The sequence below is a fragment of the Pagrus major genome, chromosome 14, assembly GCF_040436345.1.
Source record: "Pagrus major chromosome 14, Pma_NU_1.0".
NCBI lineage: Eukaryota > Metazoa > Chordata > Actinopteri > Spariformes > Sparidae > Pagrus > Pagrus major.
Genome location: NC_133228.1, coordinates 23,009,540 through 23,028,829, shown reverse-complemented (window position 1 = coordinate 23,028,829; position 19,290 = coordinate 23,009,540). Strand labels below are relative to the sequence as shown.

General features: G+C 40.5%; 1 protein-coding gene across 2 annotated transcripts in view; it reads right to left on the bottom strand.

Moving 5' to 3' along the window:
• Positions 1-19,290, bottom strand: part of usp6nl (USP6 N-terminal like) — a 77,397-nt gene that overhangs the window by 10,368 nt on the left and 47,739 nt on the right. For both annotated transcript variants that reach the window (XM_073480923.1, XM_073480925.1), the window contains exons 3-7: positions 14,221-14,294; positions 9,926-10,005; positions 7,507-7,546; positions 6,659-6,739; positions 915-1,022 (exon numbers count right to left, since the gene is read on the bottom strand). In XM_073480923.1, the coding sequence (XP_073337024.1) occupies positions 915-1,022; positions 6,659-6,739; positions 7,507-7,546; positions 9,926-10,005; positions 14,221-14,294 (383 nt within the window). The remainder of the gene's footprint in view (positions 1-914; positions 1,023-6,658; positions 6,740-7,506; positions 7,547-9,925; positions 10,006-14,220; positions 14,295-19,290) is intronic.

The window sequence follows — 19,290 nt, the reverse complement described above, 5'->3', positions numbered from 1 at the left end:
GTTTCTCAAGAACTAAAACGTGTCTGCACGAGAGAAGAATCACAAACACAGCCTTGCAAGAGTGTTTTTACTGCCAGATATCAGTCTGGGAAACATCCAGTAACAATCGACCAAGTCTGGAACAAATAAACTACAAAGATTGTTTCATATGATGAAAACTACGAGCAGTACTGCACCTCCATTCTGACCTTAGTTTAGCCTAATTATTGCATCTCTAGTCGGTGAATTACTACTTAAACTAGCCATGTAGTGCTGAAATGAAACATTACAGAGAATGTACAGCAGGATTTCTTCCTGAATTTATTCAGGATGTTTTTCAGTTTAGTAGTTTAGATGAAATTTAACCTCTAAAATAACATTGTACAGATTGAAAAGCACATATTTGTTATTCAGATCTTATTAAAAATGTAGCTAGACACATTTTCATCAACTAAACGTGTTCTGTTCTGCTCACATGATGATAATTTAGGGTAAAAAGATTTAAAAAAAACTCGTACCGTAGCAGTTTTCAACAGTCACAAAAGATAAAATGCATTATTATGGGCACAGCTTCCTGCTCACCAGACAGAACATTTCCCGTCTACAGTAAATCTTTTCCACTTGGTTTGCTTGTTCACTGTATGTGCCCTCAACTCATAATTAGAATACTTCCCCACAGCCACTGAAGGCAGCGATATATTGATCCTGGCAGCTAAACTTTCTAATGAGATCCAAAGTTTGTCTCTCGGCAGAACAAAAAGAAACTTTGCGGCGTGCAGAAACACACAAACACAATTAAGCCTCCAAACCCACATCTTGCCCACAATAATTCTGGAGCTTACTGAAATCAAATAAAACCGAGGTGTGTGTGCTGGCTGGAATCTTTATGAGGCCTGTGCTGTAATGAAGTAAACTAGTGTGGGAGAGCTCTGCACCTCGTAGAAGTCTTTCTTCTCCTCCTTGATTTTGGGAACGTCGAGCAGCAGGCACCACACCTCCCCTCGGAGCTGGAGGGGAATTCCCTTATAGATCCTCCTGACCAGCTGGAAGGAAGCAAACAGCAGGAGGTCTTTGTTAGAAAAAGGCCTTCAAAGAATAGCCAGTTTGTTCACCTCAGATACACCCTGGACTTTCAGAGCAGAGCAGAGCAGAGAGGAGGGGTTTACTCTGACAGGCCTTTCATTAAATGTCAAATTTAATGGTTCTTTCCTGACCACAGAAACTTTATATTCAAGACTTGACCAGAAAAGAAATGTTTCTCAAAGCCTCACCTGTGGAAATCCTGCTTTCTGCATTAAATGTCTAAATGACAAGATCTCTGTTACATATTTTGTTGAGTTGTGTACGTACATTATCGCAAATGTTTCCAACAAAGATCAAACCAGAGAAATCTGTGATTTAATCAAGGCAACAGTGTGTTTCATTTGGTCGACTGTCGCTATAATATCCCGGGGAAAACATCAAACGATGCGTCAGGGAGTAAAGAGAGAAGTCGGCAAACCTGACGGGAATTAAGAGTCAGAGTCTCTGCTGAGTGCTGAGTTGAGTCAGTGTTGACCAGAATTAAAACACAGAGATACACACAACCTCTGAGCTGTTGCTTGCTAGTTTACAGCTAATTTACAGTGAAGTAATCTGGATGTTTGTGGAAATTGAAGGGGCAACCAAATGAAACTCACCACTACCATGGGTAAAATTTGGCTCCACTGATCCCAGTTACTAGTTAATCCAGATGTTAATAAGATTATTAACATACACAGAACCTTTTTGTGCTTACAGGCTACAGTGTACAAAAAGACAATTGAATAAACAACATTAATATGATGCCAGCAAGGAGATGAAACGAGCAAAGTGAAAAATCCACAGTTTAATCTGTTCAGAGGTTGTTGCTGCAGGCCACAGAGATGCAATCAGAGCCTCTGGCAGTTGCCAAAAATGATTCAGAATGGAGAAACCCATCAACTGAGCTGCACTCATCCTGTCAAAGATACAAACAGTGTATGCATGAATGTACTCCGCACTCTCCCCGAGCGAAAGCAAAGGGCTTTGGAAGGTGAACCGCGACCATCTGGCTGGACGAGCTCCAGGAGAGATTGTGGGCAGAGAGAGAGAGACTTAGACAGACTGCTTTGCATGCAGAACAGTCCAAAGTAATTCAGCGTCCACAAAGAGATGGAAAATCAGTCGGACTCCGGGCGAGGAAGATTAAGTCTTAAAACCCAAACTGCTGGAACAGCAAAGCTAATCGGAGCAGTGAAGTCTCCGGCTGCAGCTATTAAAACCCAACCAGGCGGAACAGTTATACAGCAGATATGGAGGTGTTGGGACTGTAAATGTGTGTGTGCCGTACAGGTGACTGACGGGACACGAATGAAAAGGACAGTCGCTCTGTGAGGGGAGCGCATTCACAAAACATCCTGCAGCTAGAGGTAGCTCCTGCTGGAGACGTGTCAGAGCTAACCGATATTGAAATACAGAGAGACTAAATTTGGCTGTAGATTTTAATAAAAATAACATAATCCTGGAGGATTCTGTGAATCTGTGCTCCATCATTTTAGCCTGATTTTCAGGAAAGTTGCTAGTTTGCGTTTATTTCTGAAACGTTGCTGAAACGCTCATCTGGACGGAGATCGTTTAAGTTTTAAAAATATCTGTTAACTTTAGCAACGTAATAGTTTAGTTACAATAATAACACTTCAACACGCTCAATAAGTGTTCAGAAAACAATCACCAACTGCATTAAATACATTAATTTGATCCCCATTGACGAATGTCCCGGTAAAGTTCGCACTATATTCATGTAAAATGACCTCATTAAAACGATTTGTTCGCTGAGTTAACTTGAGAAAAAAATAAGCAGAATAACTGATATTGAAAATAAATGTTAGTTGCGTTCTTAGTTTGCTCAACTGGGAAAACATTTCAGACTCAGTGCAGATTTACTCTCACGAATAAACATCAGACTGTTTTTAACACAAGTTCTGTTAATGAAAACTGTCAGTCCGTCTAATTTAATTTGTCCCTCGGGCTCCTGTTTATTGATGACATCGTGATTAAATTCATTTATTAAACATGAGCAGTTCTTTCAGTTTCAGTAAAAGTTGCTCTCAGCTGTTTAATGACTTCATTTTATAAGGAAATTATGAACTTTTACCATCATGTAGGACGACTCCCACTGACAAGAAAATGAATACGGCCTCGGGTCTTTATAACTGGAAAGTGTTTCTGTAACATTTGTACAACTTTTATTATCATATTTTATATATTTTACAAGTGGAGGGAGTCGGTCTGATTTAGAGCTGATGAGGAGTCGTAAGTCAGCTCTCGCCTGCACGTCAGTGTGTGTGAAGCACATGATGGATGCGTGTGGTTGGTGTTTTTCTCTATTAAAAGGCAGAACGTTGATTAATGACATTTGGTTGTGTGAGTGTGTGTGAAGTATCCAAAGCCTACACTTCATCAACCTCTCCCACCACACTCGGGACTCACTAGTTTCTAGTGCAACAGCCTTGTAATTAGGCTCTGATGAGCGAGTCAATGAGAGCATCTGTTAGACTAATCATCCTTTGAGTGTGTGTGTGTGTGTGTGTGTGTGTGTGTACTTGAACACGTGTGTCAACATTTACATTTCTGTGAATCTGTGCAGTTCTACTGTTTCTTTGTTTTTACTGTGTACAAACAAACAGCTCATTTGTTTTTGTTTGTTTTTTTGGTTTTAAGACGACCAGATTTTTTCTTTCACAGAAGAAACTGATTTTCACTTGGAGATTGTCCTCAAATCAGTTGTTTGCTGCTGCGAGAGGAAACAATCTCAATCTCGAGAGACTGATTGTTTTTTGAAGATTGTTTCCAGGAGCATAAATGTTTCGACCGGTCAGTAAATGGCTGGAGTACGGACGAGAGACGACACCTCAAGTCCTGCCAGAACACCAGCTGTCGGGCGTTCTTGTACCAAAACAAACGCGGACGACAACCAGCAGCTCGCACTGTTTATATGCAGCGACATTTGAGCTGAGAGGACCGAAAAAAAGTTTGGTTGAGATGGAGAAGCCTGAGCACAAAGAGAACTGGAGGCGAGTGAACGTGGTTAGCTTGGAAGCTAACGGAAAGCATCAAACAAGCATTTTAGATAAATTAGATGTATCCACTCTGAAATAAGTGGGGCAGGGATCTTACATTACAAACAAAAATGGTGATTGGTTTGAAGTAAAATGAAGGAAGCTGTGAAACGATGGTATATTCTGATGTAGAAGCCACAAATCATAACGATTTTAATATTGATTTTAAGAAAAATATATTTTATATGCATTCTCATGGAGAAGTACTACACTACCCACAATCCTGTGGGTGTAACAGCAAGTCGTCTGATTGGTGTGAAGTTTTGTTTCTTATTTATATTGTTTTTTTTGTCTTTACTGCTTTTTTCGACCATGATTTCCCCTCTGACATGCTGCATTTTCTTAGAAATGAGGACAAAAAAGGATGAAATCATTACGACTGAGGCCATGTAGAGTTGGAAGTCATTGGAAAGGAATAATTAGCAGTGGTTTATATAATTATGCACACAGTCTTGTACCTTGTGTTTATTTTATTTTTTTTTCGTTTTCACAATTTTTTGCACTGATTCAAATTTTCATGATCACAATTTTTTAGAAGTAAATTTTTCCCCCAAAATTTTCAGAAGACATTATTGGGGAAAATTTCCTTTTGAAATTTTTTCATTTTCTGAAGAAATTTTCCCCTAAAATATTCAGAAGAAAATTCTTCCCCAAAAAGTTTCAGAAGGAAATTTTTTTATTTTATTTTATTTTTTTTGGATAAATGGGAATTTCACTTCTGGAACCAGAGCTGTTCAAAAAGTGGACGGTCACTGTTGAGCTCTAATCAAATCTGTGTTACCAAAAGCAAAACTAGCCACTGAACACCTGATCAGTCGTCACCACATCGACGAGAACACAATGACTTTTCGTGCTTCTGTTTTCACCTGACAGTTATTATGAAGAATGACGCAGCTGTAGTCGTACGCCACAACCTCCTTAAAGCTTTCAGATGTTTCTTTATTATCACTGTTATGCTAAACCCCAAGCCAAGCTCCTCGTGTGTGGCGCGAGGAGGAAATAACAAAGCTTATGGCTGCTTTACATCTGCTCTGCTCGGCTCTCTTGTTCTTTTTCGCTACTGCAGGCTAAATGTTTCTCAGCAGCTGTGAGGAAACAAAATAAGAGACACATGAAGCGTGACCTGTTTCCTCGCTGAGCTCACTGATTACGAGGAAAAGAAACACCCCCGAAGCTTTAGAGAAGAAAGAGGAGGAGATGGAGAGTGATGTGATGGAGGGAACGTCCAAACACTCCTCGGTGTCCTTGGCTGTAACTCGCTCTTTGTAAAACAAAGGGGACTCTAACTGTGCTCTCAGTGCCAGCCATGAGTCTATTTCACACTGAGTCCCTGCTGAATCCACTCATACAAATGAAGGTCGTGTTGAAGAGCTCCGGGCAACACCACAACACAACCTGGACCTAAAAGGACTAATGAAGGCAGCCAGAACTGACACCTGCTCCCCTCTGATGGTGCATGTGGGAGACAAAGTCCTCCACATCTGCAGCAGAGGGCACAACTGCACCGACCTGAACTCTTTTTCTTTTATTGTGATTGCTGGATGGTTTTGTCTGATTTAAAGCTGCACTTATCAATAGTTTTATTTTCTCAACGGGTCACATGACTTTAGAGTTTAGGACCCCGACCCTGGTTGGATTATTTTCAGATATAACATCATAATAACCACAACTACCTTCATGCTTCAATTCTTTACACCTAACACATGGAGGAGATGTGTATGTGTGGACATAATGTTGAAAATAAAGACCTGTATACCGGCTGTTTGGATGTTTTTTCTAAGCACTTTTGTACAGAAGCCCCGAGGGGCAAGTGAGGAATATCTTTTTCTGGTGATCCATTTTCTAAGTTTTATCTCATTTGTTTTCTTTCCTGTGTTTATGACTTAAGAACTGGTGGGAAAAATGTTTTGCCAGCATAATCTTTTTAAGTTCCTGGATTATTTTTTTCATCCATCTCATCTCTTAGAAAGAGAGAAATTTGGCCCAAAAAATTGCAGAAGGAAAATGTTCATGTTGTTTAATGTGTGCAACTTGGTGGGAAAAAATCAGTAGAAAAAAATAAATGTGTGTGTAACATTTTTTTCTTCAGAGTGAGCTAAAAAATCTGGAAATAATTTTCTGAATTTTTTGCACAGACGGCTTCAACTGAATTAATTTAACTAATGAATACAGAGTTTATAAAAACAGGATTAAAGACGATTTGACCGCTGAATGCACAGATCCTGTTACTGAACTCTGGTAAACTCACTGGTTAGATGAATCTCTGAATTGAGATCTGCTGAGCATTCAAAGCTCAGCTCAAGGCTCGCCTCCTTTCTTTGGCTTTTCATCATTTCTAAATTGCTCCTACTTAACGAGCTCTCAGTGGATGTTTTAATACTTTTGCATGACTTGATTTTATATTCAGCTCTGCTCTGGTGAATGCAGGTTTTTCCCGTCTGCTTTGTCGACCTTGTTTTCATTTGTTTCTGTTTGTAAAGCTTCTCGTTAAGCCGTCATGTGAAGGAGAGGAGTGTGAAAGAGGAAGGATGGAGGATGAGATCAGAAAAACAGAAGCTCACCTTCTCGCTGTTCTTGTATTTGTCCCAGCTCTTCAGCATCTTCAGCCATTTGGAGGTCCTCTCCACCTCCGTGTGTTTTTGCTGTGTGGAAAACAAAAGTGACACGTTAACGACTTCTTCTCTCGTTGTTTGTCTGCGGCTGCGTTCACGTCCGATGGGAATCGCTGTCAGAGCATCTTGACAGTTAAAAGAGATACGACTCGGGAGCGATCGGACTGTTTGTTCAAAGGCTGTTTGAAGCCGCAGAGCTGCTCTAGTTAAAGCCGTCAGCAGACGTGAGCGAGCTCGTGTTGTACAGAGAAACAAAGCACATCTGTCACTTACAAACAGATTCAGACAAGATGTGTGCTGCTGTGGGATTGTGGACTCAATTTCTACTTTTATTTATTATGTTTTAATTAAATACTTAATTTGTGTCCAATTTCAGGAAAATAAATACAAAGACGAGATAAATAAAGAGGATGATACTGATTTATTTTGGATCTGGAGTCTATTCCCAAAGTACTCAAGCACTTGGTGGCCTGAGCTTTTCAAGTGTAAAAGCTCCTATTTCCCATGGTACATGAATGCAACATTTGATGTGTGTTGACATGTTAAACATCACAGGTTGTAAAAAAAATAAAACAGACGAGAAGATATTTTAAAAATCCCTGAAGCAGACTGAAAAACATTTCAATACAAGACGAGATAAAACAACAAGGCTGCGTTTGTTTTTAAAAACCAAACGAAGAATCCAGATAGTCCCAACATTGATCTGGATCTGTTCGAGAACTCTAGGATTGATTATTTGGAATAAAAACAAATGCTGCAGAACGCAGAAGTTAAATATAAGTAATAAAGTAACTGACCTTCTCCTCCACTGAGTCGTAGGACGGGAGTTCATTCTCACTGAGGAGAGGAGAAGAAAGAGAAGGAATGAACAAGAGAAAAACAGGAGAAAGGAGAGATAAACCGAGCAGAGCAGGACGATCTCTGTTAACCTCCGGTTTATTTTTAGTTCATGATGATATCGGGGTCAGTGCTCGTCTCACTCTCCCTGACAGGAACATCAGACATGTCAGCGGTCACACAAACAGGAAATAACAGATTAGACGTTCCTCGTTTTCTGCTTATCTGTGTTTCAGAGTCGCTGCAGGAGGTTTTCTTTGAGATGAAGTCAGTGAATTTTCTGTTTCATCTTCAGTGATTTCTACCAGCAGAGCTGCACTCGACACTTCCTGCCGTTTAAGTTAAACCGTAAACAGAACGCACAGATTTTGACGTGATGAGCTGAAAATCTTCGATCTGCAGGCAAACATGTTCTCCTCACATCTTTCCTCTTTAAGACACGACGGCGGGGTTCAAAATCAAGCTAGAAAGTGAAAGTTGATTGATTGACTACATTTTGAAGAACTTTCGCATTTTAGGATCATAAAACCTCCAAGAAAATGACAAATTAAAGGGACAGTTCATCCCAAAATACCTATTTTCCCTCTCAGCTGTAGCGCTATTTATCCATCCAGATCAGTTTCATGTAAGAACTATTTTCTTTCTGCCAAACCACACGCACCAACTGTATCCCCACGAAGAGCATGTACTCATGGACAAGAAAAAATTCTCAAGAAAAATTTCACAACAAATTTCAGAAGAAAATTCAAGTGTGAAACCAACTGGGGGAAAAATCTGAGATTTTTTTTCTTTTTAAATTTGAAGAATTTTTTAAAAAAAATCTTAAATTTTTTTTTAAAAATGTCTTCAGATTTTTTAAAAATTCTTCAAATTAAATAAAAAAAATCTGAAGAATTTTTTTTAAAAATCTGAAGAATTTTTTTTTAAAAATCTGAAGTTTTTTTTAAAAAATCTGAAGTTTTTTAAAATAAAGTTTGAAGAATTTTTTTTTTCCCTGAAGAATTTTTTTTTCATGTTTGAAAATGAGTGAAAATGTTTTTTCAGTTTTTTTTTTTTTTTTACTCATAAATGACAGAAAATATCTCCTGGAAACAAACAAATTAAAAGTTGGTTTTAAGTAAAACATATTTCTCCGTAAGTAAAAAAGACACTTCTGAAGACAATTTTGAAAAACAATTACAGGAGGACATTTTTCAAAAGTGAGTGAAACTGAGAGGAGAAAAAAATTCAGGAGAAAAAAAAAATTGTGCGTGAAAAATATTTTAAAGTGAGAAAAAAAATCCAGGAGGAAATTTTTGTGTGAAATCGAGCGAAAAATTTTTTTCAGGTTTTTTTTGTTTCTCCTGAAAAAGTTTAACTCGTGAAAAACAAAAAAATTCTGGAAAAAATCAAAAAAATCAAAGAATCAGTTGATTTCAAATGGAAAAGAAAAAAATTATCTCTGAAAAACGTTTCTCCCAATTGATTTCACACATTAAAAACAAAACTTTTTTTTCTATGTGAAACCAAGGAGCAGGAGAAAACATGTTTGAAACTTGGTAAAAATATTTTCAGAAGAAATTTTTCCTTTTTTCAGACCATTAGCCGACTAATTGATTATTTGATCTACAGAAAAATAATCGCAACTATTTTGAAGCAAAAACGGCAGAAAATGTTTTTTCAGCCTAATTTTCTCCTTTCCATATCATGTTAAACAAATATCTTTGGGTTTTGGACTGATGAAACTATTTTCTGATTTTTTTTTAGACAGAACGATTAAATGAATCAATAATTAAAATAATAAGTTAGCTCTGACTCTTGTGTGGCTGACTGCTGACTGCTTCTCTGGTCCTTTCACACTTGACTGAACAACCCGCTCTCTCTTAACGTCTCCTCTCGCTCTGCTCCTTCGGCCTCTTGAGAACACGGAGATCTGGGCTCCTCTCTGCTGCCAGTCCTTCCAGTCCGCAGCATCCTTCCTGGGCTTCATCGTTTTCTTCTTCTTCTTCTTCCCGGTCTGTGACCTTCACCTCAGGCTACTTCTGTCCCCGTCTTAAACAATCACATAGGCCACATGTTTTTGTTCCTCCCTACAATCCCTCCCTGCCTTTGGTCTGGATCGTACCACTCTATCCTCACACCGTCGCCCTGTGATTGTGGCTAACCGGGCTGTTTCCTGCCTGCATGTGCCAGCCTATATATAACCCTCAGCACAGTGATGTTTAAGAGCCTCGCAGCCTCCCGACCGGCCGTCCAAACCCACAGACACTCTTCCTCCCTCGCAGCCTCTCATTTTCTCCTCCATGTTCCCTTCATTGTGGTTCCACTGTTCAAACTTTCCTCTGCAGGTTATTCATTTAGATATTAGGAATGATTACAGCTGACGGTGGTTTTACTTACTGGACAAAGCCAAAGCGGTCGATGACTTTGTACAGGTGGAAGTTGGTGTCCTCCCACGGCTCCACGACGGCCTCTTTTCCCTGCAATCAAGACGAGACGAGAAAACACTGTGAAAAGACTGAATGACAACATCCGACTGTCCTCACATCTACTTTTTGTCAGTTATAGGTAGTCCTCGTCTCGTCTTAAACATTTACTCAGGAGACAACAGTTAAAACCACCACATCTACATTAACGTTGAAGATAATCGATAAATTAAAGGATACAATAAGACGAGGACTTGAAAATCCAGCCCGATTAAGTGATCAGGTGATTAAACTAAAAATTATAGGGCAACTATTATGATAAATGATTCATTATTTCATTGTTAAAACAGGAAACAGTCCCTGGCGTCAGGGATTTGTTTCTTCTGTGTCATATGAAAGTAAACTGAAGTTTAGTTTTCAACTTTGGCTTGGAGGAAAAAACTTGTCGTCTAAGGCTCAGGGCATCGTCCCCTTTTTTCTGACATTTTAAAGAAAAATTGACATCATGCTGGACTTGGATATTTTTGAGTATTTTCAGATGTTACATAGACGATGTAATAAATCAGTTAATCAGGAAAACAATCAACAGATCCATCGGCGGTGCAGCTCCTCATCACCTGCAGCCGTGCGGTTTGTCTGATGCTGCTCGTTCACCGTAATAAACTCAACGCTGACTTCTGATTACATGCCACCCACGTTCCTCCGGGGCAGAGAATCATGTTTTGATTGGCTGCAAGATTACGAGGGGAGCTGCGACTCCGCCGCCCTTGGGAAAGTGTGTCGGCGTGAGTGTGTGTTTATGAGACACAGAGAAACCGTGTGTGTGTGTGTGTGGCGATTAACAGGTGTGAAATGAACAGCCAGACGCCCACCTGCGTCACCGTCTGACTCCAGGCCTCCGAAAAAAGATATAAAAAATTGCGTCTAGTTAATTCAACATCATGAACCAATGAAACAGAAAACTCACAGTAAGAGTTTGTGAAGAAGGATTATAGAGAGAGGAGAGCAGGACGGGAATATCAAAGAGGGCGAGAGAGAGAGGACAAAAAGGTGAAAGAGCCGCTGAAGTCCTCAAACTGACACAAATATGAGCTTAAAGCAGGATTTGTGCTTTAGCTGTTCATACCATCTTTTGCTCTTTTCATATCGTTTAGGACTAAGCTCACTTAAAATAATCATGAGCACTTCAGGTGCTATTTCTCCGGTAGAGAGGACATTTTTGTGGAGACCAAAACTGACTTTTTTCACAGGAAGCTGGACCATCTCCAGCTGGTTTTGTGGCGACCAAGTTGGACTTTTTTCACGGTAAGTCATACATCTCCAGCCATTTTTGTGGAGACCAAAACTAGCTTTTCTTCGCAGGAAGTCGGACCATCTCCAGCTGCTTTTCTGGTGACAAAACCAGGTGCTGTTTAAGGAAACCTGGGGACATTTTCAGCCATTTTTGTGCCGACCAGAAACAGTTTCCACAATGCTTTGGACGATTTAAACAGGAAGTATAATCTTCCCAATGTTGAGCAAAGTTATTTTTAAACTATACTTGTTTACATTTTGTCACAACGTACGCCGAATTAGCTGGAAGCAGGTCCTGTTTGCAACGCACCCATGGAAGTATAAACAACTATCACTGGATTTGTTTGATATTGAATGAAACTTAAAAATGTGATGATTTTAAAGCAGGTTCTGGACTTAAAAGGAGCCACTTTTCTCTGCGACGTCTAACTGGACGTTTATTTACAATGAACACCGGACATTATGATATCCATGGAAAGTATAAGTCACAATAATTGTATAATATCTGTGTCCATGGTCTGTAAACCTCAGCATTAGAGGTACAGTGAGTGAGAAAATATGTGTTTTTTAAATAATTTGGCTGAAGTGACCCTTTAAAAAACACCTGCTGATTGACACCCACCACACCTTTGCATTCGAAGCCTGTAAGCTTGGTGTCGTTATCTTTATTTGCACACAGAGCTCTACAAGTGTGATTCAAGCACTACTTAATTAGACAGCAATTTATGCCTCATTGTGCCGAACAAATTACTGATTACAGACAAAGACCAGTGTTTATTCATTCCATTAATCAAATTATGTGCCGATCGTTGAGCAAATACTCCAAAGAAAACTTCAAACCATGAGAGGAATTTCAAATAATAAGAGGGAAAATGAGTTTGTGATGTAGAGTCTCCATTTGTTTTTTTTAATGAATATGTGAACAGATGATAAACAGATAGTTTTTTTTATACTTGTTCGGCCTGTTAGCTCATTTTAAAGTCCCAAAAATATTCATGACTCATCAGTTTGTTCCGCAAATGTTTCAAATCTAAATTTTAAACTGCAAAAATGCAAAATTCACTACAACATGGATGTAAGGAGATCTTTGCCTGATGATTTGAGTACTTTTAGGGCACAGCAGAAACAATTAGTGATCCTCTAACACCGTCTGATACTTGACTGTCCTGCTGCTCTCCTCTGTGTGCGACTACAATATCTTCATAACACTCTTCTTACAGTAACAGACAAAGAAAGCCTGTCTGTGGTTCTGCAGGTCGGTCCGAGGTCCAGATGTTGAGGTGAAATATTTCTAAATGCGTCTCCTTTCCGCCCTCCACCAGTTATATAAACACCATCTCTGCAGGATGAACAGACGTCGGTGTTGATCCGTCCTCATGCACCACGTGTGTGTTCACACTCTCTGCGTCATCATGGCCGACGCATTCATCACTTCTCTCGCTGCTTCAAATCAATTTCAGGGGAAAATTAAAGCAGGACTCGGGGCTCAGCGCCTCTACGATCCAATGCACAGCTCAGTCACGTGTGCTTTCTTTCAGAGCCGCTGGTCTGAGTTTATTAAGAGTTTATTAACCGATTCATGACGATAAATCTCCGGTTTCCCACCATCTTTTTAAGCTTCTGGCCCTTTAATACAAAGCAGGTTGTCCTTGTCACAGCTCCTCAGAGGTTTAATTCCTCAGCTCAGGAAGGGATGTCACCTCTCAGATTATTTCATTTGAATTATTTTCATTTTATCAGTTGTGATATTAAATACCAAACAAAATGCTGATAATGCAGCATGATTTTAGACTCTCTTAAAGACTCCAGCAAGTGTTTGTATCTCCGGCCCGATTGCTCCCTTGAGAGAGGTTCTGGTTGTTTAGCAGGACCCTTAGCCTCCACACCTTGCTTCAAACTGTCTGCTCAACATATAACTCGGCTTTTATTGATAAATGTTTTGGACTCTCGCTGTAAATGAGCCCGTCATCGATGATTTCCTGAGTTTAAATGACGACATATCTACAATCCGTGGCCTCGATGCACAAACACCAGGTGTGAACAACACAAACAGCAGCCGGCGCTGAGAGGAAAAATCCTTTGGAACCAAAAACATTTTCCTCAAAAGACCAGAAATCATTTTAATATCCACAAACGCACGTCGGCTGATGAGAAACGACGAGCGGCGACCGAGTGTGGTCGCCGTGATAACCGGCTCCATTAAAACTCCTCCCATCCCCGACAGTGACAATGACATTGATTTAGGTCTGATTGTGCCTCTTTCTGCCTCGCCAAACACTAACACACACACACACACACACACACACACACACACACACACACACACACACACACACACACACACACACACACACACACACACACACGCCTCCATCATCTCCTCTCTCCATGGTCTCTTCACTTTTAATGAGGCGGCTTGATTATGCAGCCTGCTGGACTAAATTAAAAAGACTAATTTACAAACCGAGCGTGGTGGGCTGGTCCGACTGATACCGCCGGCCTGTGAAATAGAGGTGTCACTCAGGAAACACACACATCCGTACTGTACACACACACACACGCACGCACACACACTGTATCACTGTACAGGTGGTTAATGTAAATATACAGATTGTTTCCTCTTCTGCAGGAGAGATGTTTGTCTTTCTTTGCCCTCCTGACACAGTTAAGGTGGTTTTTAAATACACCGTGCGTAGTTTACATGTTGATTTTCAGCGGCGGTTAATGAGCTCTGGCTGAGGACGGGTTTCATCTGAAACGTGGCTCTCGCACTGTAATCACAGGCTCGCTCAATGCCCGCAGCCTGCTGTTATTATTGTGTTTCACGGGCAATAAGGCGGTGATTTATGGAGGGATTCACCACACTGTTATGAAGTCTCAGCATGACTGAGTGACTGGAATCTGGCTGTGGATGACCACAAGAACAACCACAACAACAACCTCTTTGCTCCGGATGAAGTGTAATCGTCAGCGTACCTTGTCATATTTGGCGACTATCTCAGCCCGCTCCTGGTCAAGTTTCACCGCCGCATCCTGCTCGGTATCAGACGCTGGAGACACACAGAGAAAAAGAAAAAGATGAATGAGTGTCGACAAGTTTCAAGACTTTAACAGCTGCAAAGGTTTCAGGGTTTTTACACAAAGTCAGGAGGAGATTCATGCGTGTTTGGTGGTTTTGTTAATGGACGTTCAGCCGCAGCAAGTGTGATGATATTTTTCACGAGCTTCTCATCATGCTGGTGGTTTTCAGTCCCTCGTCCATCAGTGTTTTTCAGAGTTAACATGTTGAAGCTGCCTTCAGCTTCATCGACTACTTTTAAATCCAAGACCGGCCTGCTTACATTTGCTTATAATTAACTTTTGCTTATAAATGTATTTGTTAGCGTGTCTTATTTTTGCACTGTGTGGGCTTTTTACTGTGTTATTCTAGATGTATTTCTGTTGCTGCTTCTATTGTTTCGTGCAGTTATCTGTGAAGCACTTTGGGTCGCCTCTGGGTTTGTGTTATACACATAAATTTGCCTTTAATTAGTAGTTTCAAGACAGTGAGACACTCTTTTGAAAAATTAAAATGTTCCTGGCAGAGGACAGAGAACAGACGAGGTTATGGAGCAACTTGTGATAAAATGTTTGTTCATCTGAATCAAGATGCTGACTAAAGACAAGACTAAAAAGTCAAAACTAGGACACTGATGTTTATATTAGCATTCGTTCTTTGGCAGGTTGACGTGTTAACTTTGTGATGCTAACCTTTAGCATGTGATTTGCTAGCTTGTTTACTATATTGTCAACATCTTATTTGAGTGTTGGTATTCAAAGTTTAAAAATATGTATGTAGGTTACAGTTACAGTGAGTCTAACACCTAAAAATTAGCATGTTAGCATGCTATGTTGGTACTGGTTAGAAAGCATGGTCATTCATCTCAATCAGCGATTGACACCCACATTTTGAAAGACATTGCCACCTCATGAGCTAATGCTACTAATGTTAGCATGACTGAAAACCACAAATGTTTCTTCAACCCGATTAAAATCACTTTGATCAGAGATTCAAACTTGCCCTTTTCACATGGAAGCTAAATAAAGTGATCCCATATTTGTTTACATGCCCTATAAAGATTTTAATCAGAATATAACTTTTCTGACGTGTTAAATGTTTCCACCCTCTGTGAACGGTCTAATCTGCCGATAAACATCAGCTGATAAAGCAAAGACGCCAGTAAAGTGGCAGATTTTTGAATGGAATTTGGTTTGTTCAGTTCCACGAGGAGCCCGCTGTACCAGACTCCCTTTGAAAAGTATCGTATTTTTATATTTCTTTGCTTATCAGTAAATGTAGACAGCTAAGTTTGTAAAACACAGCGTTTTGTGATTCGGCATGAAGTGCTTGTAAATTCAGCTTATACTTTATGTGACTGAACTGTAGTAATTGAGACAAAACTTAAGCTTCTACACATTTAAGTGGCTGCAGCCTCGCACCAAGTGATCTCAAGAGCAATCAAGAAAATCATCCGTTGCAGAACTTGAACACACACACATCAGATTATTCTGTCATCACAGACACGCTTTGTGTTACTCCAACTCTGCCTGAGTGTGTCAGAGCCAAGAGCTGACGTGGAGGACACACACATATACACACACACACACACACACACACTCACTTCTGAACACACACACACACTCTTCAAACCAGTCGGAGAAAGCTTGGTGAGGCCAGCAGGAACGCTTCACTGCAGGACGGCCAGCGTGTCAGCCTGACCTCAGCCTGGGAGGATAATGTGTTTGTGTGTGTGTGTGTGTGTGTGTGTGTTTGTGTGTGTGTGTGGCAGGCTGCTGTGACAGAAAGGCGTTTCAGTGACACAGAGAGGTTTTCTATGTTTGCTGATCTTATACACCACATTGTGCGAGTGTGAATGTGTTGTTGCTGCACACACACACACACACACTCACACACACACACACACACACACACACACACACACACACACACAGCTAACAGACACCTCTCACCTCTCTATGTATCTAATCTACATTCCTCACAACCACTGCGTGTGTTTTTATTATCGGACAGGATCAGTCACACACACACACACGCACACACGCACACACACACACACTTCCTGATTCAGCCGACCATGAGAGGCTCCAAACATCGGATGCGTGTGAACAAAGCTGGCACACACTCCATTAAGTGGGGTCACGTTGTGTTTATGTTGTGTTTGGTGTGTGGCACGTAGTAATGGAGGCGCATAATGAATCATACCTACAAACAGTGAGAGGCTGAACGAGACAGCGCGGGGTGAAACATCACACTAAACACCACACATGGTGCTTTTTTTAACACACTCTGTCGTGTCTGATGACCTCAGACACCCCGTACGATATCCAGCCTCAGCACAGCTCCGCCTTAATTCTGTAATAATTCAACATATGTGATAATATCTGACAGCGAACAAGCTCTGACTGGCAGGACTGTAATTCCAGTCTGCCCGCATGATGCATGCAGAAGTCACGGAGCGACTGCTGCTCAGATTTTTTAATTTTTTTTAACTCTCACGCTGTTTGTTAGGTAAATAGGCTGTTTTAAAGTTCTGAGTGCACGCTTTTTTTCCAATAATTTGTGTTTTTGACCTCATCGTGTGCATGAAATCTGATATTCTGACCGTTTGGGTGGTTTTATAAGAATTTCTTTGCTGGAAAACCGTTTTTGGAACGGTCGACCTTCAGGGGATAAAGTATAAAAATGCTCCATTGCCTGGTATTTTGAACGATGAGCTGGTCGAGAGGGTGGTACGTGTGATTTAATGTATTGTTTTCAGGTATTTAAAAGAGTCTTTCCACTTTTCAGTCACAGTTTGGTTTGGGTTAGGCGATAAAACTACTTGACTAGGTTTTGGAAAAGATCACGGTTTGGATTTAAATGAATAAGTCAGCGTTCACTTTTGGTTTCACGTGACACAGGACGTAAGGAGAACCACACGGCTAAATAAAGACAAAAAACAGCTAAAACATATTTGAAACATTTTTTATTTTTATTTAGCGGCCGTGGTTCTCTTTACGTCCTGTGTCAGAAATAGCGTTGCTGTTCTTGTCGTCTCGCTTTTGGTATCTTGTCACTTTGTAACGTCAAACAGATGATTTTTTATTTATTTTTTGGTGGTCACTTTGGTAAAACATGTGAAAAATGTCTTTAAATGTAGAATAATCTCCAAACTTTGTAACCAACATGGAAGAAAATGGCTCCTTTGAACTGTTCAACTGTTCAAAAACTACAAAAACTGTCCTGATTTGAAGAATTTCAGTCTCTCTTAAGTGAGAAACCAGTCAGGACAACCTCCATCTGCATTAAAATCTTGTAATTATCACTGTTCATATCTAAAATAGCCACTTTTGAAGCTTTCTAATGCTGCTCAAAAGACACGATGGACTACAAAACTGTTAGTCTTGGCTCCACACACCCCTCATCATTATATTCCTTGTAACTCTCGTCTTTCTGACAGTTTTCCAGCCCTTCGCAGGAAGTATTTGACTCCAGTCTTTCTCCAGCTTCCTCTCCGGGTCTCTGGGGTTCGATGAGGGTGGAAAAGGCTTGACTGGAATTCCAAACCTCTCCGAACAAACACGCTCCTTATTGAGCCCGCTTGGCATTTTTATGACAGGATGGTGTGTGTCAGTGAATAAAGGCACGTCGCTGTGGGCTGCCCGAGAGCACACACAGCGGGAGACGACTTGCTGGGGTCCGTACACAACAAGGCGAGCTGTCTGGGGCAAATAAACAAATACAGTAAAGCCTTCTTTCTGCTGGGAGTTCAGCCCCGGGAGGCCCTGCCGTTCCCATAGTGAGGGGGAGAGGAATTGGGGAGGAAATGGGGATTCAGTCTTTTCTTTGCACTGAAGCTTAGCCTTAATTCTGAACCCCTTACAGCCATATTAGTATTCCACAGTGGCCTGACTTAAGCTAAATGCAATTAGACCCCTTTTCATGCTTCAAGGATCACATTGGCATCCGTGACGGAGATTTCTGGTGTGTGCGTGTTTTTATTTTGTGGCCGTGGAGCTCTCGTTGGACATCGTAGTGGGTCCACAGAGTTTATAGGTGATCGTAGAAGTACAAGTTTACAGGGTGTTTTATCTCAGCAGCTCTGCAATGTGTTTAGGACTTGTAGGGTAGAGGTTAAACGTAGTGGAAGTTGGTAAAAATAAAAAACTTAGCATCAAAGTTGAGAACAACCAGGGATGAAATGTAACTAACTACAAATGTGTTCAAGTACTGTACTTCAGTGCAATTGTAAGGCACTCCACTACATTTATTTGACAACTTTAGTTACTTTGCAGATTCAGATCAAGGTTGATGGGCTAATACACTTGTGTCATTACAGAAACATATTTTAGCGTATTGTTTAGCTGCAGCAGAGAAAGTTTGTGAACCGGAGGTGGACGCCATATTGTTTCTGTTCGGGGAAAACACGGCCCGATACAAACAAACATTAAATATGAGCCTTGATCATCTTCATTTGTATTTCTTACCTAAACCGGTTATAAAAGAGCCGATTTGAAGACGTCATTTTTGGCTCTGGTAAATTGCGGTGAGCATTTTTGACATTTCATAGACTAAACAATGAGAAAGACACTCCCAAGTCACCACGATGACGTCTTAAAATATCTTGTTTTGTCTTTCAGATAATATTCACACCAGAATTTCAACATATTTGCTTTGGCTGATCAATGAATTGTCTCGACTCTGCTGTTTTGTAACAAGGAACTCATTTCTAATTTCAAAACCATTTTCTCTTCAGCCTTCAAACAAAAACACCACAGTGAACTGAAACGCTTCAGTAATCCTGAGAAAGCTGAGACATCACTTGAGGCAGAAACAAACAAACATTGATGAACCAACAGAATAATGACGACACGTATCAGTTAAAGAGGATCTCAGAGCGGATTATTCCTTTAAAAGACTCTCTCTCTCTTTTCATCCTGCTTATCCTTCATTACGAGGCTGGAAACACCCCCGCAGAGCTGACCTTCCACCTCCTCCTCCGCTCT